This window comes from Cotesia glomerata, linkage group LG3, assembly GCF_020080835.1.
Source record: "Cotesia glomerata isolate CgM1 linkage group LG3, MPM_Cglom_v2.3, whole genome shotgun sequence".
Taxonomy (NCBI): domain Eukaryota; kingdom Metazoa; phylum Arthropoda; class Insecta; order Hymenoptera; family Braconidae; genus Cotesia; species Cotesia glomerata.
This window is the reverse complement of record NC_058160.1, coordinates 23,832,328-23,855,389: the sequence shown is the minus strand read 5'-3', so window position 1 is coordinate 23,855,389 and position 23,062 is coordinate 23,832,328. Positions and strand designations below refer to the sequence as shown.

The following is a 23,062-nucleotide window of genomic DNA, read 5'->3' as shown; positions in this document are numbered from 1 at the left end:
CGGGTTCGAATCTTAGTTGCGGCATTTGCGATTTTCACTTTCTCTCTTTAAACCGACAATATTAGGTCTACTTAAAATAATAAACATTCGAAATCAGCATCGGTGCTTCATGAAACTCTGAATTATTTTTCATAATTTACTTTTATTATTATTATTATTATTGATATAATTTTTGTTGTGTTCTTACTATTGTTATCATTATAATAGCGTATAGAGATAAAAAATCATTCATTTGTGCGAGTTCAGAAAAAAGAGCTCTTTAAGAGCTCGTTTTGATGAGTTCTTAAAGTCTACAATAAGCGGCGCATTCGACCTCTTCAGAAGGTCTTAAAGACGTCTTTTAGACGTAGACTCTGACGTCCAAATCAGAAATCTGAGCTCATTCGGAATAACTTAATACGTCATTTTGCTATCTGGGTCACAGGTGATACAATTTTTGTATCACCTGATGAGATTTTAAGGCCGCTTTTTTTCCCGTGTAGCTTTTTAAGCCCAAAATTTTGTTTGTGAGATGCAATTTAATTAAAAAAGAAAAAAAAAACAAGATAAAATTGGCTAAATTTGGTAGGCTAGTTTAAAATCATCAACTACAGTGATAGTACTCTCTTATTCTTTCACACGTCAAGTCCTATAGATGTATATGTTTATCTCTTTTTCGTTTCTTCGAATTTCAAATGACAACGAGAATGAAGAAGTTTTCACTTCATAAATCATATTTTTGAATAGATTCTATTATCAACCAACATAAGCTTCTTGAAGATATTTTTTACACTCAACATAAATTCACAGAAAATAGAGATAATGAAAAAAAATTATCTTTATCGGAAGCAATGACAATATCAAAGATAATTATTATTAACTCAACAAAAAACATTAGTTACACGACAGCTTCATTCTAGTTTGGGATGCAGGTACTTTAGAAAAGTTTTTTTACAATCCATTTTATAGATTTATTACAAAATTGGTAAATTTCTTCTAAAAATTATAAAACAACCTGTGGATGTTTTCGGTATCAATCAACCAGTACTGCATGATTAAAAATGAACAACAATAATGTGTTGATGGTAAAAAATAATCGGAAACATTTTTTATTGATACAACCAGCGATATTCACAATCGCGTTTGTCAACGGAATAACAGGTACTTAAAAAAAAGTAAATATTAGTATTTTTATTATAAATATTAATTATTTACAGTTAATGTTTTGACTGACATGATTATTTTCCAAACATGTAAACAAATATTGACATCAAATAAAAATAATTGTGATATTATTCATACGAACGGTGAAAGTGAAGATACAAGGGAGCTGATTAAAATGGTCCAAGTACATGCAAGTTCAATAATAATTAGTAAATCATTGATTGAAAGCATTTTACCTTCATTTTTTATCCTATTTTTGGGTCCGTGGAGTGACAAATTTGGTAGAAAACCTTTGTTAGTCGGCGGAAGTTTCGGTACATTATTTATATTTCAAGTATCATAATTATTATGTATTATTTATGTAAAATTAATTTAGCAGATATTTGATAATTTAAGAAATTTTTTTAACAAATAAATTATGGCAAGAAAAAATTATTAAAAAAATTGACATGTAGAAATAAAAAAAAAAAAAATTAAAAATGCAATTTTTTAAAAATAATTTTTTGGAAAAAATTTTTTTGTTAAATAAAATTAAAAAATTGTCAAGTAACGGCTAACTTTAATATCATGTATTATTTTATTTTAAATTTACTTTAGTGTAATATATTTTAACTATAGCTCCGATGTGTAATCATGTAATACTTTCGATATTGAGTGTCTGGAATGAAAATCCGTGGGTATCGTTAATAGCTTATATACCCTCAGCTTTGTTGGGTTCTGGACAGACTCTCGCAGCTTACTGCTACGCATCAGATATTTCAGAATCTGACAAACGACCATTGTACATGGCATCAATGGGAGGTTGTTTATCAGCGGGTCTAGTTGTAGGAACATTAACAGGACCCTTAATATTTCAAAAACTTAATTACACATTTTTATATGTAATTTCTGCATCATTATGTGCCATATCATTATTATATGTTTTATTTTTAATACCTGAAACTGTTAAAAATAGATCTGCAGTAAGTTTATTATTATTATTATTATTAATATTATTATTAAATTTTCTTCTTTTTAAATTTTAACTATACGTGCATTCTGATGATAAGAGATCATATATAATAAACATTATTCTCATTCCTAATTATTTCCATATAAATGTTTTGTTTTAATTAATATTTGATTTTCTCACACACTCTGTAACACTTTATGTATTTTTTGGCTGTTAGGGGACGTTGTCCTACAGTCAGTTAATAAATTACATTATTTTTTTTTATATTAGGTATTTTCGTTCTCGCCTATAAGTCTAGTTATGTGTTGATCAATTACTGTCGATGAAAATTTATCATCTTCCCTAGTAAATCGAAAGGTAAGCTCTTCATTTTTGTTCAATGTAATTCTATTTATACTTGACAACTAATAAACTAGAAATTGTGAGTATCTATTTGATTGTTAATTAGAATTCATTGAAAAGTAAAGAGTGAATTCGAAAAAAAACTATAGGGTTTTTAGGCGAGAACAAAAAAACATAAATCAGTCGGATAAAATATTTAACGAAAATTTTTATCATTATTTATTAATTAATTAATTAATTTATTTATTAATTATTAGTATAATTAAAGTTTCATGCCATCTTGGTCAAGTGACTAGAGGATCTAATTCAACCCAGGAGATGGACACTTCCATCTTCCCTATTGGTCGAGAGACATCCTCTCTGTACATAAGTTCGATGGAAATCCATCAAACTTGAATACTAGTAAAGCTGGAAGCTTGTAGTATCTATTCGAGTTATAAAGATGTTAATTGAATGAAAGAAATTAAAGAAATTTGAATGAGAGTAAAGACAAACTTTGAAAAAATAAATGGGGTTGGTAACATATCTCCCTGACATGTTATCAGGGAGATCCAGGTTCGATTCCTGGCTTGGCAACCAACCCCATTTATTTTTTCAAAGTTTGTCTTTACTCTCATTCAAATTTCTTTCATTCAATTAACATCTTTATTACTCGAATAGATACTACAAGCTTCCAGCTTTACTAGTATTCAAGTTTGTTGGATTTCCATCGAACTTATGTACAGAGGATGTCTCTCGACCAATAGAGAAGATGGAAGTGTCCATCTCCTGGCTTGAATTAGATCCACTAGTCACTTGACCAAGATGGCATGAAATTTTAATTATACATATACAATCGGTCACGAAAAAATATCTTTAATAATAATATTAGAGACATTGAATTTAATTATTAGTATAATAATTAGTAATTATTTTTATTTGATGTATTACTATACTACTATAATTATAATTATAGAAATGGGAGAGTCCATTTAGCTGGTCTTTGCTCAAAGAATTAATAGTGGCATGTACAAAAAAAGGTGATGGCTCAAGTAGAAAATTATTATGGAGTTTTTTGTCAATTTTTTCATTTTACACGATTATTAATAACGGAACGATAACTATAAATTACTTGTTTGCTAATGCCAGGTTTGGCTGGAGTAAAATCGAGTTTTCAACTTACTACGGCTCGGCGACAATTGTAACAATTGTCGGGACAATAATAGGACTCGAAATAATGAAAAATCGCACAGGTAAATGATTTTTTTGTTTTTTATCAATAATGTAATTGATTATATTAATTGTTTTAGATGTTAATGATTTTGCAAAAATATTAGTAGGAAGCTTGTCAGGTTTCGCCGCAGCTGTGACGTTCTCCTTCACCTGGAAACCTTGGCATATTTACTTGGGTTCCGTTTTAGGAATTTTAACTGGCGTTATTGTACCTATCAGCAGATCAGCTATTTCTAAATCTGTCCTTTCAGATGACCTAGGTAATCGCACAAATAAAATTAAACGAATTATTATTACTACAATACAATAATAATATGTCCTTTAGGTAAAGTCTTCTCTGTGGTGTCGTTTATAGAAACAATACTACCATTAGGAAGCGCTCCATTGTATACTTTGGTTTACTCTTCATACATAGCAGATTATCCTACCCCAGTATTCCTCTTATCGACAATCATGTACTTTTTTATGGTAGTTATTGCTGGAGTTATGAATTCAAGATTTATTCGGTATCATAATAGTGAACAGTGAGATTTATTTAATTAGTAAATTGAACTTATTCATTGTAAAAATAGTTATTTTTAATGAAAATAAAATTAGCCGACATTTTAAAATTTTTAGAAAATTTTTAAAAATTTCACATGTAAAAAACTTGAAGAACTATAAGTGCAATTTTTTATAAATATCTTTTTAGTTGTAATTTAATTAATAAAAAAAATCGAAAATTTTTAGACATCTGCTAACTTCAGTGTCATTATTTTTAAACAGAGTCAAAATGATCTATTATGCATAATAATTTTTTTATTGTTGTTAAAGTTCAAGCTTATTTTTTTTAAGACCTGAGAAGTATTTCTTAGTGACAATAATTTATGTTACTAAAATCAAACTAAAAAATAATGATTTCCAAAAAAAATCAAATTTTGGGTTCAAGATCAACAGATCGTTATATATAATTGAAAAATTAAAAAATTTATTGCTTATAAAACAATTTATGCAATATATCATATTAAAAAGACGGTAAAAGTCCAGGAGTAATTTTATGTTCCTTGTATCTTTTACGTAAGTGTACTAATAAAATATAATACTTGAAAATAAATCACATTTAAAGTCTGATCATTATATTTATTGACTACAATAAAGACAATTTAATTGATTTTTACTATCTATAAAATTTTAAAGTGAATATGTCGCAAGTAAACTTTGAGTTTACAAGAACCTTGCACTGTTTTATTATTGAATTTAAAAAATTAATATGAATAAACCACGTAACTCAACGCTTTATTTATAAGAATTTTCATCCTTGTCTTTATTAATCGATAAATTTTCTTCGGAGTTGGAACAAAATAATTTTATTAAAAAATAATTAAGAGTATAATAATTTTTCTTTGGGACTTAGAAGTGTCAAATTATAATAAATTTAATTTATATGAAGTTCAATTTTCATTTTTTGAAGTAATTATGTTTCTTCTGTAATCTAGTAAGTAAAAGAAAATTAAACATTATAAATTGTAAGCATTTTTATTTTTTTTTTTAGGTAAAATTATTTTATGTCATCAACAAATTGCAAGTATTGAAATTAATAATGGATTTAGTTACAGTAATACTATCAATAATGTTGAGTTTATTATTACTATACTATTATATCACAAATTACAATTATTGGAAATTAAGGAAAATTAATGGACCAAAACCATTGCCATTTATTGGCACAATAAAAGACGTGCTAATCGGAAGATTATCAATAGGAAATTACACCAAAAAAATCTACGACCAATACCCAAATGAGCGTGTAGTTGGCGTTTATGCAGGAATGAAAAAAGTTTTATTATTAAGAGACTTGGAATTGATAAAAGACGTGATGATAAAAGATTTCTCTAGTTTCGTCGACCGTGGAATCGGTTATCACGATAAGCATGAACCTCTATCGGCAAATGTTGGATTTGTTGATGAAGATCAATGGCGATTGTTGAGACGTAAATTAACTCCAATGTTTTCGCCAATAAAGCTCAAAAAAATGATTAATCTATTAGTCGAGTGTGCAGATCGCTTGAATGAAAATTTGATGTCAGTAATGGGTGAAGATGTCGAAGTCAGAGCTGTAATGGAGAGATTTGCCATCGACGTTATTGGCATCTGTGGATTTGGTCTAAAAACCGACGCGCTAATGGATGAAGATAACATTTTTTACAAAATGGGACGTAGAATTTTCAGTAAGAATTTGAAAAATTTAATCAGACTGAGAATTAAATCTTATGCGCCATTGCTTTACAAATTTATTGGAAGTTATTTAACTGACTGGGAAATGCAAAAATTTTTTATTGACATTACACGCCAAAGTATTGAACACCGAATAAAATATAATATCAATCGTAATGATTTTATTGATTTGTTGATGGCGTTAAAGGAAAAATCTCAAGAAGACGATGATGCAAGTGAGTAATTTTTTAGTATTTTGTATTCTTCCCTGCTACCGATTGTTAAAGATAAATTAATTCTTTTTAACCTCTTGCTAAGAAAATTTAAAATTTTCGAAAATCGGGAAGTTATAGGTTTTACCCCATTTTTCAAAAATCGCATAAAATATCATAACTTTTGAACGGCTTGACCGATTTCACTGTGATTGACGCCATTCGAAAGGGCTTGACCAAACTTAGATTATAAATACAATTTGGACCGATAGATTTTGAGAAATCTCAAAAAAGCCAAGAAAAATTTTTTTTCAAATGTGGTTTTTTTGGAATAACTTTTAAACGGCTTAACTGATCGATTCCAAAAACTAATCAGCTCTTAACATAAAAAAAAACCACGTCAATCGCCGCCAATCCAGTCAAAATCGGTTGATTCATTGGTGAGTTATCGTTAACGAAAGAAAACCGAAAAGTGTTTTTTCCCAATCATTTCGAAATTCCGAGCTTGATCAATTTAAACTTAAAGATTCTTTTTAAGGCTTAAAAAACTGCGTTGAATTCCACCAACCCCGTAAAAATCGGTTCATTAATTCAAAAGCTATTGGGGTTTGAAAATTCAAAAAATGTGTTTTATTAAACTTCTACACGGAAAAATGAAAACAAGAATAATTACAGTATAAAATGTGAAATCGGTCCCGTTGTAATCAAAACTAGAAAAATTACAGTTTGAAATAACATTTTTCTAAATTCAATTTTTGAATTTAATTTTCAGTGCTTTCAATATAAATATTACATTCTACAATTTAATTCTTATAAAATCTGTAATAGTTACAATCTGAAACTGTAATTTTTCCAGTTTTCATCACGAAGCGCCACGTTGTATTATATAATGTAATTTTCCAAGTTTTCTTTTTTCCGTGTACCAGACTTTTGGGCTCGGAGAGCTCAAAATGACACGAAAATTATATTTTTAAGCTTGAAGAGCTCAAAAACGTAATAAGTGTAATTTTGAGTGCTTAAGTATGGAATTAGCGGGAAATAGCAAGGATGGCCTTTAGAGTCAACCGTTTTCCTATTTTTTTTTTTTTAGTTTTAACAGATACAGATTTGGCAGCTCAATTGTTCATTTTCTTTATTGCTGGTTTTGAAACCTCAGGATCGACAATAAGTAATTGTATCTTTGAGCTTGCATTAAATCATACTGTACAAAATAAATTACGAGAAGAAATCAATGACGAATTAATGAGATCTGGTGGCGAAATTACATATGATGGGATCAACAATCTGAAGTATCTCGATAAAGTAATGTGCGGTCAGTATATAAAAATAAATACATTATTATGATCAAGAATTTATGCATATGTATTTAATTACAGAAACATTGAGAAAATATCCTCCAGTTAATTTTACACTGAGAAGATCAACGCAGTCATACAAATTTGCAGATATAAATTTAACAATTCCCAAAGGAACTACAATATGGATCCCTATTTTTGGGATTCACTACGATTCAAAGTATTATAAAAATCCTCAAGTGTTTGACCCTGAACGTTTCAACGATGAAGAGTTAAACAATCGACCTCAAATGTCTTATCTACCTTTTGGTCTTGGCCCACGAAATTGCATCGGTAAGACATTGTACTTAAAATAAATTATAACAAGACTAAAATTGTAAATCATTTAAATAGGGTTGCGTTTTGCAAAAATGGAGGTGAAAATAGCTTTAGTAAAATTATTGCAAACATTCAAGTTTGATGTGTGCAACAAAACAGACATCAACTATACAATCAATGAAAAATTGTTCTTGTTAGCACCACTGAATGGTATTCACGTTAAAGTATCCAAAACAGAACAAAATAAAAATTGAAGAATACTCCTGAACAATCAATAATAATAGTGGATTTTAAACAAAAAAAAAAAAAATATGGCATAACTCGAGTTTCTTTATAAAACATTTTCTTTATAAAATAAAAGAATTTGTACAATTTAATAGGCACATCAATAACTTATATAGGCGGCCATATTTTCTCTACATCAGAGTGTGCTGATTCTGGCAACCATTTTTTATATGCGTCCAACAAAACTGTAAAAAAAATTTAATGTATTATTAAACCAAAAAGTATATGAGTAATATATTTATCCATTCACTCAGAAATAATAGAAAATACTTACAGAATTTATCTTCTTTCCACGCTTCCAATAACTTATCTTTTGACATAACTTCTTTACTTAATAAAGCATTGGTAATAGCAGTTGTCCTGGTAAGTACTCTGAAAAACAAAAATTTTTATCAATATTGATATTTTCATTCAATAAATAATATACAAAAGTAATAATGATACTGAAATTATAACACTAAAGTTAGCCGACGTTTTTAATTTTTTGATTTTTTTAAATTATTAAATTAGAACTAAAAAATATTTTTTAAAAATTGCATTTACAGTTTATCAAGTTTTTTACAAATGAAATTTTTTTTTAATATTTTGTAATCATTTTTTCAGTAAAAAAAAATTCTAAAAATTTTTAGATGTCGGCTAACTTAATTTTCATACTGAAATCAGGAGATGTCTTAGAATTATTTGAATTTTTATAACTAGTCAATTATTATAAAAAAAAAAGAAAATCATTTTTAAAATGCATACTTATAATTTTTTAAAATTTCTACATGAGGATTTTTTTTGTTAAATTTTTTTCATTATAATTTGATTGTTATAAAAATTTTAAAAATCATTAGATGTTTGTTAAATTTAGTATTATAAGTAATAAGTAGAATACATACGCAGCCCAAGACTTGTTTATACTACTAGGAGTACCTAGTAACGAACCAACGAATTGTTCTAATTTTGGACAGACTTTGCCTTCAAGAAAGAATCTTGCAAAACATTTGACTCCGTTAACACTCAGTGGGTATTCGAGTTCCATGGTTGGCAATTGCCAAGCAGCACGACCGAACGTCCCACTCATATGACAGAAAACTTTTCCTGTTTGAGGATCATACGTAGGAGCCGGGTCATCAAGAGGTTCACTCATGCGACATAGAGTTGGTGCAAATTTATGAAGCCATTCTGGTTCAATAGCAGTAACACCTCTCATGTAAATTTTATTTGTTTCATAAATTTCCTGATAAACCACCCACTCAGGTTTTTCTTTCCTCAAAACACTACACGAGTGCATGAAAACAGGAGTTTCCATTTCCAAAGTTCTGTAAGCATGTCGCCATTTAACTTTATCTTGATCCTCTTTTATTTCATCAGGATCCACTCTTTTCGCAACATGATCCGCCATACCAGCTAAGAGTATCTGACGGAGTAATTTAGCGTGCAAATCGGTTGGTGGTGCCATGTTGGGATCGATTGTCAAGTCTAATTCCGGAATATTCAACGCAATGTCATTAGAAAGTTGTTGGCGCAATTTTCGAATTTCTGTTATTGCTTTTATATTCAGTCCATTTTCTTCACAAAATTTCACCATTTTACCCTGAGATTGTGCAAACTCAGCAGCCCCAACAGCTCTGATGAGAACCATTGGATCACCGAGAAGTAAACTATTACCAGTTTTAGCCCAGCTTCGTCGCTTTAGCAACCACTTTTTCTTAGTTTCACCCTCAGAACCAAGCGACTCTATCAGCAGTTCCGGAACTGATAACGCAGATACCATACTGATAGTAAACTTCAAAAGATCCTGCTGCTGAGATAACGCCAACATTTTTCCGTACCGTGGTGCCACAGGAAACACAGCAATACTTTTACCAAGTGTAGTTACTTTAGCACAATAACTTTCCAAGTGTTCTGGCCGCGTTACTTGTTCTAAAGCCCCCAAAATACAGAGACGTTTTTCAGCAGACTTCAATTGAATGATATCAGGTGCTGTTACAAATGGAAAGTTAACAACTTTATCAATTTTCATAACTTTCATCTGCAATAAAAGATCATCGACTGGTTTGCGTCGTATTTCTGGTTCGCTGAACTTCTCAAAATCATTATTGAAAACAGCGGAAGAGTAGAGCCGATAACAATGACCTGGACCCGTTCTACCAGCTCTTCCGGCTCGCTGTTCTGCTCCAGCTTGACTTGTATAGCCAACTCTAAATGTCGTAACTCCGGTGATTTTATCATACAAACGGACTTTACAACGACCGCTGTCTATCACGTATTTTATTCGCGGAATAGTTAGCGAAGTTTCGGCAACGTTGGTCGATACCACGCAAAGTCGACAGCCTTCAGGAATAGCTTCGAATATTTTTGCCTGTTTGTGAGCAGGAAGCAACGAGTACAGTGGTAGAACCCACATTGGTTGCGAGTCCGAGTGACTATTCAATTCTAAAATATCTTCATCATCTTGATCTTGATCTTCATCTAAGTCCAAGTCATCATCATCATCATCATCATTGCCGTCTAAATCGAAGGAATATTCTTGAGTGTCATCCGTTGGAACTGCCGAGTAACTATCAAGGTCTATTTTAGGCAAGTTTATTGTTTTTAATTTCCGTTTATTTTTTATTCGACGGAACGCATTCATGGCATTGATGTCTTCTTCTTTTTCATCCTCGTTACTGTCACTATCGTCGTTTTTGGAGTCACTGTTTTTCACGGGAGACTTAGTGGCTTCCCATTTTTTCTTCTTATAAGGAAACGCTTTGCGTAATTTTTGAACAACCGTATTAACTTCGTGTTGACCGGTCAAGAAAATAAGAATGCCACCTTCAGGCAAGCGGGTGTGAATTTTAATAGCTTTTTTAATTGCATCTTGCACATAATTATGACTAGTTCTTCTTTCAAAGTGTATTTGAACGTCAAATTGCCGTGCTTTGACATTAATAACCGGAGGTTTAACTTTAAAAAGTCTTGGATTATCGACAAAATCCGCGACACGTAATGTAGCCGACATGATTATTATTTTTAATGGATCACCTTTTTTTTCCCTTAAACGTACAATTCGCGATAATAAACCAATAAGAATATCGGTATAAACGCTGCGCTCGTGAGCTTCGTCCAAAATAATAACAGAGTATTTGGTTAGCAGAAAATCATTCTGAACTTCCTTCATTAAAACACCGTCAGTCATAAACTTTATTTTAGTTTCAGGCGTAACATTACCCTCGAATCTTATTAAATATGAGACTATATTAGTCCCCAAGTTCATTTCTTCACCGACACGCTTACTCATAGACATGGCAGCGACTCTTCTTGGTTCAGTTATACCAATCATTTTGGTTCTAGCATACCCAGCTTCGTACAAAAATTGCGGTACTTGCGTTGTTTTACCACTTCCTGTTTCACCAGTTATTATTACAACGTTATTTTCGTTTATTGCCTCGACTATACGCTGCTCTTCTTCCAGTACAGGAAGTTTTAATCGCGCCTCTTGTATTTCTGGTTTACGATCTACGGGAACGAAAACTGCTGGCTTACGGTCTATCGTTTCGTAGATTATTTTCACGGGCTTAGTTGGCTTGTTTTTATCTTCTATAGATTTTTCATCACTTTTATTTGTAGTTTTATTGATATTTTTATCAATAATTTTCTCCACAATTGGAATTTCTGGATCTATTTTTTCGCTAATTTCAACTTCTTCTTTTATTTCTTCTTCTCCTTCAATATTTTCATCATCGCTGGATTTATCACTCTCAGTGTCTTCCTAAAATATTTATTAAAAAATTGGTTATCTTTAAATAAATAAAAAATTTTACTAAATTTTTATGCTAATACGGTAATTGAAAATATAAAATTTTTGGAGACTAACCATGTATTACAGTGAAAACTGTTAAAAATTACCGTAGTTCTGTCTCAATTTCTCATAAAACACCCACAAGCGCAAGAAAGACAACCTGGGTAACTTTTAACAGCTTTCACTGTAATTAAAATTGTAACTTTAATTAATATTTTAGATCCTTTTTTAAATAATATAGTAATTTATAAAATAGTTACCTCAAAACCAACAATATTAGGATCAGATGATGCTTGTTGTTTTAATTCACTACCTAATAATTCCATACGTCTTTTCTTACTACCCTTTATGGCATTCGGAATTGATTCTGTTTCTTCTAAAATATTAATTCTGTCTTTAGCTTTTGATGAAGGAGCATTCAGTTCCTGAAAGTGTCTTTTAAGTCCTTTTGTTTGGATTGCCGTAATCGACATATACTGCTCAAGCTCTCCAGGTGATGCTTGAACTTCTGCTAGATTTTTCAATAAATCAGCTCTCTACAAAAACACAATTTTAAAAAAAAATTATAATCCAATAATTAAAAAAATAGACCTAAGTACTTACCTGTAGCTTTTTTTCTTTACGTTCAACAATTTTTTCCAGCTGTTTTCTACGTTTCTTAGATAAAAACGGTGTGACTGTTTTTTTCTTGTCAATTTTTTTAGTTTTTCTTTTTTCTGCTGGAATAGCAAATTCATTACAAGCATCATAAGTTGCTTTAGAGTTTCCATTTTCAACTTGGATCTGTAAAAAAGAAAATAATAATTAAATAGTTCATGTTAAAATAACATTTTTATAATAAATTACCTTTTTAACTGTTGAATTGTCAATTTCTACAGTTGGATTTGTGCGTGCAATCGCATTATAACGTTTTTTTGTCATAGTTATATTTTTTTATTATAACAAGCGTATCATTAAAATTTTCGTAGACACTATAATTGCTTTAATTATTTAAACAGATAAATAATTTACACTGTTAACTGTAAACATTCAAAGTACTTCAGTTCCACTAAGTAACCAAAAAAAAAAATTTTTAACAATTACACTCAATCGATTTTGTCTGGACGTAATAATTTTTTTCTAATTATTAGTTACTAAACACTCCAAAATTGATTAATATACAATATTAACATCTATTGCTAATAAACATTTTTTCACAGATTTAAATAACCTATGTTACTAAAAACACTAACCAGCTGACCACGTGGGTTGAAATCAAGAAGAATGTCAGTGTTTTCATATTTTTTCATCCGAGGTTGAGAATCACTTGTCATATTAAGAAAAGACAGTAGCGCCGCTATTGCATGGTAACAAAAAATTGTACATTGGATAAGAAAGTGAGCAATAATAAATCAAATTGATTAAATTATTTTATTTTCTTCTTTTTATTTTTAATTTAAAATTTTATTAATAAATAATGCTGCATTTTAATTAGAAATATGATTCTATTTTGTAAATCTTGAAAAAAAAACTTATCTAGGTACGTAATAAATGTAATTATTGCTTTAATTGAAAAAATTATTAATTTAAGCTACTCATTTTATTTAACAGAAATTTTTTAAATGTAAGTATGAATGAAAATTAAGTTAGCCGACATTTAATAATTTTTTCATTTTTTTTTAAATTATTACAAAAAAATAAGAAAAAAAATTTCATTTGTAGAAAACTTGAAAAACTTTAAGTGCAATTTTTTAAAAATATTTTTTTGTTCCAATTTAATTAATGGAAAAAAATAATAGTATATTACACACCTAGGGGAGTAAAGTAAGAAATGTCTCAGATCACATGTAATTGTCGGCCGAGGCGAAGCCGAGGTTGACAAACATGTGATCTGAGGCTTTCTTATTTACTTCCCGAGGAGTGTATACTATTTTGTCCGACGAAGGCGGAAAGCGGCAACTTAGTTTAGCGCAGCGGGACGAAAGTTGCCACTTTCGCCCGGAGGGCAAAAAAATTAGAAAACGTCGGCTAACTTTAGTATTATAATATGTGAACAGAGTTTTGGAAACAGTAAATTAAAATGATAATAAGAAACAATACTTATCTTCTATCACGTACTAGTATAATATAAAAATAATAATAATAATAGTAATAAATTCTGAACCCTCGGAAAAGATTTTCTTTATCTTATTCAACTCAAAGAAGCTGTTAAAAAAAACAGAAGGTAATATCTCGAGGCGGTGTCAAGTTTCACGTGCGGTTAATAATTCCAACCACGGATATATAAAATAAAAAATAGAGAAAAGTTGAGATAGTATAAATGCCTGGAAGGGTAACTTAACTTAGGTATTTTTCTTTACCCGTAAAATAGAACCCAAAGTAAGCAAAGTTTTTCTAATTCAACAAACCACCGATTGCCGCAGGACAAGTGTTGAAGATACCTATTCTATTTGTATTTCCAATTGAATCTTCTTAACTCAATTTATTACAGACTATTAACTTCACTGTGTTATAAATGATAAGAAAAACAGATAATTTTCAATAATAACAATGTAAAAAAAATTTGTGATAAATACCAAATGTATTGATTCATTGTTCCTCAATGAAGATTACTTAAATAATAAGTAACAAAGACTATAAGTATCCTTTTTAAGCTGTAATTTAATTGCACGCCAAACTACAATTATAATTATAATAATTATTAAAAATAATAATAACATATATTATAGAAAAATTAATAATAAATAAAAACAATAAACTATCATAGAAATTTGTAACATTGAGTGCAATTGGGAGTGACACAAGGAACACCAGGTATCACTGGAGGTAAATGAAGCAATCCAGTTGATCTGGATGTGTGCTCACGTAACTGTTGCTGAATGTCAGCATTGAAGTAATTGTTGTACTGAACATTAAAAGCGACACTGCTGTCTTGCTCGAGCGGGTTGATAACTCTTGACAGCTCACTGCTACGGGACAACGCCGAATCTGGCAATATATTAAGAAGACAATAGTTGTCGTTGTAGAAATTTCGTGAAAAGTTTGAGTAGACTGGAGGCAGTGTAAAGACACTAGGATAATCGGTGGTGGCTCTCACATCTGACGACGAGCTTTGCAGTGGTCGGAATGCTGAAGTAGAACACACGCTACTATCATTAGCAAAGTACTCGATGGCTTTCAGCAAGTCCTGGCCACATCTTTGAAGAACCAGTTGAAGAACAGATAACTTTGTGCTGGGAAACAGTCGTGCAAGAGTTTCTACTGATGTCTGAGAAATCGCCGGTGATTCTTTGGGACTTTTATCCTCGGGGTCACTCTTATCCGTGGCATTGAATATGCTAGTTTTCTTCTTGTCCTAATTTAAGAATATTTATCATTAATTATAAGTAAGGTATGAAAAGTTTTAATATACAGTGGATTTTCGGTAACTCGAACCTTGTTAAATCGAAATCCTCATTAACTCGAAAAAAATTTGTATTCCCTTCCGCTGAACTCTTAAATACGCGATATCTCGAATTATTTAGACTCTGTAACTCGAACTTAATATCGTTTTCCTTCCAATATCGACAAGGAATATTTATACTCTATAACTATAACTATAATTCTATAAGTCGAAGTTAGTAAAATATAAAGACGTTTTTCTCCGAACTATCCAAGCTTATAGCAATCAAATCTAAATTCATATACACTGATAGAAGGATTTTTTTATATTTAATAAGCTTTATTAACTGTTAATAAATGATTTTTTAACATCATAGGATTTAATAAATATTTATTACCAGTTAATAAATTATTTATTAAATACGATTTATTAAATGTTAATAAGTATTGGTTAACAGTTAACAAATATTTATTAACACTTGATAAGTAATTATTAAGTACAGTTTATTAACTGTTAATAAATATTTATTTAAAATAAAAAGCAAAAATAGCAATTTTCTTTTGACACTTTTTATAATTCTATAGCTGGAATACATGATAATAATTAAATTCACTAAATAAATTAACGTTTTTAAAATTTAAAAATATAAAAAATAATTATGTGTTACGATAGAATTCACTCAACAAAATATTTATTAACTGTTAATAAATATTTGTTAAATATTAATAAATACATATTAACTATTAATAAATGTACTTTCCTTCCCAAATAAATATTTATTGAATGTTAAAAAATATTTATTAAAATTGAATAAATTAAATAATTGCCTTCAAATAAATTAAATTATTAATAGTTAATAAAGCCTTCTATCAGTGTAGGAATGTTCAATGCTTCTTATATTCTTGTTTATAATGTATACTATCTCTCTAAGTTATTTTCTTGCAAATCAAGTGTATTTTTATTTTTTTTTTGGACTAGTTGAAAATTTTGAACATCTTGTTAAGTCGAAAACTCGTTAACTCGAAGTTTTTATCACTTCCCTTGAAGTTCGAGTTATCGAGAGTCCACTGTACATGTTATAAAAAAATTCTTACGAGTGTTGAATTTAATTTAAGGTCAACTTGATTTTCTTTAGCAGATCCAGCACCCTCTGACTCAGAAGACTCCTTAGCGTCTACAGGATCATCAACATCAACATCAGGATCGTCATCTGGAGCAGGCTTAACGTGTGAAGATATTTGAGAATTAGGCTCAGTTACAGCCATACCGAAGATTTTTCCAGGTGGTAGACGATCCAATTTCTGTCCGGTTGCAACTTTAGCCATGCTCAAAGCTATCGCATCCTCAGCAGCTTGCTGTCGTTTCAATGCAACCTGCAATCCACAAAAATGAATCTTTTCATTTAATGTTGTATTTTTTATTTTTGTATGTATCTCTATCTATCACAGAGGTATCTTTATTATTTTTCCCTTAGCCTATTTACGCTATCGTTCGATTTCAATAAAGTGATCTTCCGCTTCTCCGAGCCCGTATAGCCCAAATAGAAGAGTGAAGAGTAGTAAAGACTATCAAGCTATCTTGAAAATCTATTTCAGTTCGCTTTCATGACATCGATCCTCTTGATCCTATTCTGTAAATGGACTTGTCATGGCCTCGATACTCAAATGTATACGTACATGTATGATATCCGCAATTCGCGTATGGATTTTTATATATAATATAGATGTACATTTACTAATAATGTTATGTATGTAAAAATATATACGTATATTTTCACAGCATGACATCTTACTGTACGTCAACATTTTGATGGAGATACACATTTGGACACATTTGCTCGTCTGTATTATTAATGTTATTATTATGCTAGTGAAAGACCACCCGTTAAATATTGTTTCAAGCTCAATAACATTACGAGAGTTTTATTTAACGAATATGAGGAAAAAAAAATATCAAGTAGCATTATCCGGAGAAAGATAAATATTTATTTTAAAAGAAGCAAAGAAAAGTTTGGGAAATTCAAAAGTATAGATTTCAAAGGTTCATTTGCTTAAAAATGATGGACAAAATTGGAAAATTTTAATTTTCATGTCTGTTCACAGTAAAAAATTTTGCGTTAAAAAATTTAGTGTTAAAAATTTTTGTGTTAAATATTTAACACTTTTATGTGTGAAATTAACATTTATTCTGTTGAATCAACACAAAAAAGTGTTAAATATTTAACATAAAAATTTTTAACACAAAATTTTTTACTTGTAAGTAATCACGTTAATATGTTATTTTTATTTATATCTTTTTTTTTCAATTGAATTTTTTTCATTAACTATTTTCAATAAAAATTTCTTCATTGATATCAATTTTGTGAATTAAAGTCTCTGTTGTGAGCAGTATATATTTATAACATAATTGATAATTAATTATAACAATGTCACACGGGTTTATTCACCCAAAACATGACGATTATAAAACAATGAAATTAGTGAGTAATTAAAACCGAGGTAAGTTATCATGTCTATCAAGTAGATACTCTGGTTCTGGTATTGACACGCATAAATGAATTTAATTTAAAAGAACATCAATCATCGTGTGATGTTGATATTTTATAAAATTGCAGAGCTATAAGCTTTTATATTGACAGTTCCAGATTTAAATGCACACATAAATACTTTCTCAAGTGTATGATGTGAATTTTAGTATGGATCTCTGTATTAGAGGGTGTCATACTCATAGTGCTCGAGTTGATGGGACGAACTGGAACGGATTGAAAGCTATGATGTAGATTCAGGATCGAGTGTCGTAATGCCAGTACAAACACACTGATGAAACGTAACACCGGGCGTTAATGGATTCTACTTGAGAGTGCTGACAGTACAGAGAAGAACAGCACAGAAGCACAGACACCCAAGCACACAGCTAGAGCTGCTACCTCGAGAAAATAATGTCACTCTAAGAGAAACTCTTGTACATTTTTTACAAGTCAAGTGAATTGCTGAAAACGTATCAACATCTTTAAATTGATACCCGCTTATAATCTTTTTTTGAAATAATTTTATTAATACTAGGGTGATTTATAAACTTATTATTGATATTTGATCATATAGGTGATTGATTTTTGAATAATAATTTTATTGGTGACAATTGTAATTATCAACTATTATCATAGATTCATATTTTAAAGATTAGTTCAAATATATTTGTGTCATTGACATTGGTTAAAATTTTTTAATTTTTTTCAATTAAATATATTTAAAAAAAAATAGTTCAAAATTTTATTAATTTTCTACAAATTTAGATTTTAAAAATTAATTTACTCTTCGAGAAAAAAAAATTATTTAAAATCTTCTAGGTTCATTACAAAAACAATTTTGATAAAACGTTCGGAATAAATAAAAGTATTATAATTTAATTAAAAAAGAAAATATTACCTGAGCAGCCATAACACGTTGTCTTTCAGCAATAAGAGAACACTTTGGACAAAGACATTCTTTATAACGACACTCTCTTTTATGTCCTCTCAACCAGGAGATGAGTCCATGATTTCTGCAACGAGCGCACTTGGGCCGTCTTTGTTTACCATCCTCTTCATCATGATCTTTCTTCGCGGACTTTCCTCTCAGCATATCACAGTTCTTTTCTTCTTTACTGTTGCCACCAACTACCACTACAACTCGTGATTGCTTAACTAAAACACCAGCTGTGGATCAGAAAGAGGTAACAACTAACCTTTGTTATTGTTATTGTTATTATTATTATTATTATTACTGACTGTACTTAGCGAAGAAATGTTATAGTAACTAAACAACTCGTCAACAAGATCAGAGACTTAATCATTGACTGAAGAGCATTATTTTATCGCAGCTTACCTCGTAAAGTATTAACCGGCAATTGAAGATTACTATTGGCTGTGTATATCCTCGTGGATTCACCGAGGGTGTCGACCAACGTGACTTCAGCATCCCTCCAGACTCGGTTAAAAGACAAACATCAGCTGGACCACCCTTTATACTCGATTGGTTCTATTCTGTTTACTCTAGACGCCACTCCTACTATAGTAGGATTCTACACCACTATTTTTCTTCTTTCTTGTACCACTTCTTCTTCTTCTTCTTCTTTTTCTTCTTCCTCATTGCTCGTTTCTTATTCTTCTGGTACGCGTGTCACTACTGTATTTAACGGATTTATGTGTTACGTGAATGGATATCTAATCCCCAAAGTAAATACCACATAGTTTAACTTTTGAGTTTCTATTATACACTTTATTCCTGTGATAGTATTGTTGTTGCTGTTTTATCTGTTGGTACTATAAATTTAATTATCAACCAAAATAAATAAATAGAAGAAATAAAAAAATGGAATAAATACTCTGGGTAAAATAAAACCCATTTTATTCGTATAAGATATTATTGTATTATTATTTTAAATTTCTTCCGAGTACAGATGTTATTCTCGTATATACTTTAAATATAACATTATTAAATAAATTATGTCAGTTGAGAAAAAACTATTTTTCCAGTCAGTACAGAGAAAAAACTTACATATATATTCTCTACAAATATTTTAAATAATATATAATAATTTAAAAACATAACTTTGAATTATTATTTTAATTTACGTTTTAAAATTTCTACAATTTCAATTACGAGATAAATAATCTAAAATTTAGCAAGTTATTACAACAATTTAAAATATTGTATTTTAAATGAACAATTTTTTTCTATTTTTCATAAATAATTGATCGCTCGATCAAGCACATCTTCATTTATTTTATTTTTATTATTTCTTCTAATTTAATTATTTCATTACTGACAATATCCATGCATCAAATATTGTATAATAGACCTAATTCGCAATTTCACAAATTACTTAGTTGCTGTCTTGATATGTGGTTCCTTTTATTCCTCGTGTTTCGTCCCTTAAAATTTCACTACTCTCGTCACTGTCATCATTATCATCATCATCATCATTAAAAATTTAACATTTGAATTACACTCTCATACAATTTTATTTTTAAATTTTCTCTTCAAACAATGAATAAAAGTAACGAGAGTCTGAATAACATTTTTACCCTTTTGTTTTAGTGTCACAAACACGCATCTCAATAATCATGATTATTATGCATTGTTATTATTATTAGTATTAAGTATTATAATTATTCAGGCATTGTTTAATTAGTTATTTGAATTAAATCAATAAAATATGATAATAATTATTATTGTTGATTAAATTTACATAAAAAATGTAATATTGAACGTAATAAAGTTGTGAAGCTTATTTGTGTTAATCAATACGATCTGACAATCAGCTTTGATTCAAAGTTACGGTAATTTGTAAGAGATTTATTATTATTATTACTATTATTTTTAAACGTTAATTCACTGGGTGATTAAAGAGAATAAAATAAAATAATTAATGATTACTTTAGTCTATTGACCCGATGGCACAAAGTAAAAGTAAAAGAAGAAATAATAAAAAATACTGTGAAAATTTAACGAGTTCTTGGAGAGTAGAGAACTAGTCTGTAATCTTGTGGCATACAAATGTCATAGACAAGTTTGCTAAGCTTCTCAACCCACTACTCTACGGTACATACTATAACCACATGCAGGATATAATGAGGGTCGTTTGAGAGTCGTCCTACCGTTAAATATTTACCAAGAAAACCTTTTACATACGCTTTAAAGTAAAATTAACTCTCATGGGCCTTGGACTCTGAGATATAATTACTTTTTAACTGTTATTTTTTTTTTTTTCTAATTTTTATTATCCCTATTTCTATTAACGAGGATATTTCAATTTTTAAAATCACGTTGCTGTATCACTAGACGGACTGAAGTCATTAAATTTTATTTTTTATTTCAAATGCTGAAAAAAGTAAATATGCAGAAGTTGAGATTCATTTCGGGCTATTAAAGTTTTATTATGACTTTAGAGACTTTATTTTTTTTTTTATAATAGCTTTTTTATTCTGGTTTTAAATGAGAATAAATATTTATTGCAAAAATGCAATTGAATCTTTTTATACTGATAAATTTTTAGGGTTATTGGTTTTTTATCTCGGCCAAATAAGGTTTTATCAAATAAGGCAATAAAAAAATATTATTACACAATCTGAATTTTTCAATTTTTAATAAATTATGTCTTACACATGTTAATGGATAAAAAAATGTAAATAGTAATTTTGAACAAAAATATCTTCCAGTTGAATAATATCGAATAAAAACAGTAATTAAATCATTAGCATAATTTTATTTCACAACACTTTTGCATATTTACCCACAAAATAAACAATAAGTGAAAGAATAAAAAATTCGGCGCGCTTAACAACAAATTTAACACGTGAATCCCGCTCACCTCACTCCAATTGGCCCCGAAAAATCAGAAATTTATACATCATTACACATTTTACATTTAATTTCATGTATTTTAATTGCTTCTGCTTAATCGTTTATTTATTCACACTACACATCCTTACTCTTTAATCGACTTACACCCAATAAAATTAATTTAAACATTTTATTATATCACGTATTAATGGTCATTATCATTAATCTTGTTGCAGAATACCCAATAGATATGTATTTAATTAATTATTTATATTTATAGATAATACCAAACAAAATAAACATATTTATTTCTTCTTTTTTTTTTTATTTTTACTTTCTCATTTTTCTTTCTCAATATTTCTTCTTCACTTATTTAACGCGCCGATATATTATATATACTTATCATTTCTTCCCTCAATATCATATTCGTTTAATAATTTATTTAAATAATAATCTTCAATTTCAAAAATAAAATCACACAAAAATATATTTACGATTTTATGTTTAATTACTTTTCATTATTTATTTATTCACTATTATCATTAATTATTATATTATTATTAATATTAATACATATAAGTAGACGCTATAAGTACATGTATCAATAAGTAATACGCGATGAGTACGCGGTATTTAAATTTTTATAATACTTCCAGTGTAATATATGTGTAAGTTTACTATTTTAAAAATTAGTTGTCTACAATCATCTACCACGGATATGCCAAGTGTTTGTTTAGTCGATAATCGATAATTCATTGTCATCGATATGCTTCAAGTTTTAAATGCTTCGACTTTCTCACTAGCGAATTTATCACTTGACCTTTAATTTAATTGCCTAACTTGTTAAAATAATAATAAACAAGTATTTAACAATTATAGTACAATTACAATTATAAAATAATGAACTATAACAAAACACTAAACGAATAAAAAAACAGAACAAGTATTCATTGATAATACAACTGTTTCAATTTAAAAGCCAAGAGAAAAGTTGCTCTCAAAACTACCTTTATTCATTGCACAAACTTTACTCAATTCAAATTTAATACGTTTCTGCTTTTTTCATTTTACTCTACAATACTTTTTTTCCATTTATTACCATTTTATTCGAACAAAGAAAGCTTGAAGAAAAAAAATATTAAATTTTACGCTGATGGTTCTTCACTTAGGTTTAATTTAAATTTTACTTTGATCTTCTTTCATGTAAATTATTATTTTACTGCATCACTGACTTTAAGTACTTTGTAAATTATATTCAGTAAAATGTATGTACTGCCTAATGAGAAAGTCGAGAGAAATACATTCTTTAATTTACATTTATATTTTATGATTCAATAATCTGTCAATAATATTTACTACTTGAATCACTAGGTATCGCATCAATTACTATGACTCTTTTATGTTATTTACTATCGCTCATTCTATCACCACAATATTCATTTTATTAAAGAAGAAATTGATTTTTATGAAGACTAATTTTTACAAAATTTTTAAATCTTGCCCAATAAATTTTTTTAATTTCTAAATAATTAATTATAGAATAAATATTAACTGTATTATATTTTTTTGGTAAACATTTTTAAATACACACAAGTTTTCTTAAAAAAAAAAAAAATTATCTTTAAATTCTAGCACCACACACTCACACACACAAAAA

The 23,062-nt window shown here is 29.0% G+C and overlaps 4 protein-coding genes and 1 long non-coding RNA gene across 5 annotated transcripts; 3 read left to right on the top strand and 2 right to left on the bottom strand.

Annotated features, from left to right (window-relative positions):
* Nucleotides 1-1,040: 1,040 nt before the first annotated feature.
* LOC123261459 (tetracycline resistance protein, class D-like) lies at nt 1,041-4,177 on the top strand. Its single transcript, XM_044723052.1, has 6 exons — nt 1,041-1,140; nt 1,197-1,457; nt 1,762-2,024; nt 3,393-3,669; nt 3,727-3,909; nt 3,975-4,177. Exons 1-6 carry the CDS (start codon nt 1,041-1,043, stop codon nt 4,175-4,177), a joined length of 1,287 nt encoding a protein of 428 aa, XP_044578987.1.
* On the top strand, nt 3,784-8,044 carry LOC123262242 (probable cytochrome P450 6a13). The gene is made up of 5 exons (XM_044724398.1): nt 3,784-3,909; nt 5,181-6,078; nt 7,145-7,366; nt 7,431-7,682; nt 7,743-8,044. Exons 2-5 carry the CDS (start codon nt 5,229-5,231, stop codon nt 7,919-7,921), a joined length of 1,503 nt encoding a protein of 500 aa, XP_044580333.1. The 5' UTR covers nt 3,784-3,909; nt 5,181-5,228; the 3' UTR covers nt 7,922-8,044.
* Nucleotides 7,994-12,952, bottom strand: LOC123262240 (probable ATP-dependent RNA helicase kurz). Its single transcript, XM_044724395.1, has 6 exons — nt 12,568-12,952; nt 12,325-12,504; nt 11,982-12,257; nt 8,834-11,691; nt 8,227-8,324; nt 7,994-8,137 (listed from the first exon to the last, which is right to left on the bottom strand). Exons 1-6 carry the CDS (start codon nt 12,640-12,642, stop codon nt 8,061-8,063), a joined length of 3,564 nt encoding a protein of 1,187 aa, XP_044580330.1. The 5' UTR covers nt 12,643-12,952; the 3' UTR covers nt 7,994-8,060.
* Nucleotides 12,953-14,286: 1,334 nt separating this feature from the next.
* LOC123260354 (doublesex- and mab-3-related transcription factor A2-like) lies at nt 14,287-18,702 on the bottom strand. Its single transcript, XM_044721399.1, has 3 exons — nt 18,508-18,702; nt 16,177-16,455; nt 14,287-15,055 (listed from the first exon to the last, which is right to left on the bottom strand). Exons 1-3 carry the CDS (start codon nt 18,700-18,702, stop codon nt 14,462-14,464), a joined length of 1,068 nt encoding a protein of 355 aa, XP_044577334.1. The 3' UTR covers nt 14,287-14,461.
* On the top strand, nt 17,432-19,026 carry LOC123260356. Its single transcript, XR_006508445.1, has 3 exons — nt 17,432-18,079; nt 18,605-18,793; nt 18,941-19,026. It is a non-coding gene; the product is annotated as an uncharacterized LOC123260356 (long non-coding RNA).
* The last annotated feature ends 4,036 nt before the right edge of the window (nt 19,027-23,062 follow it).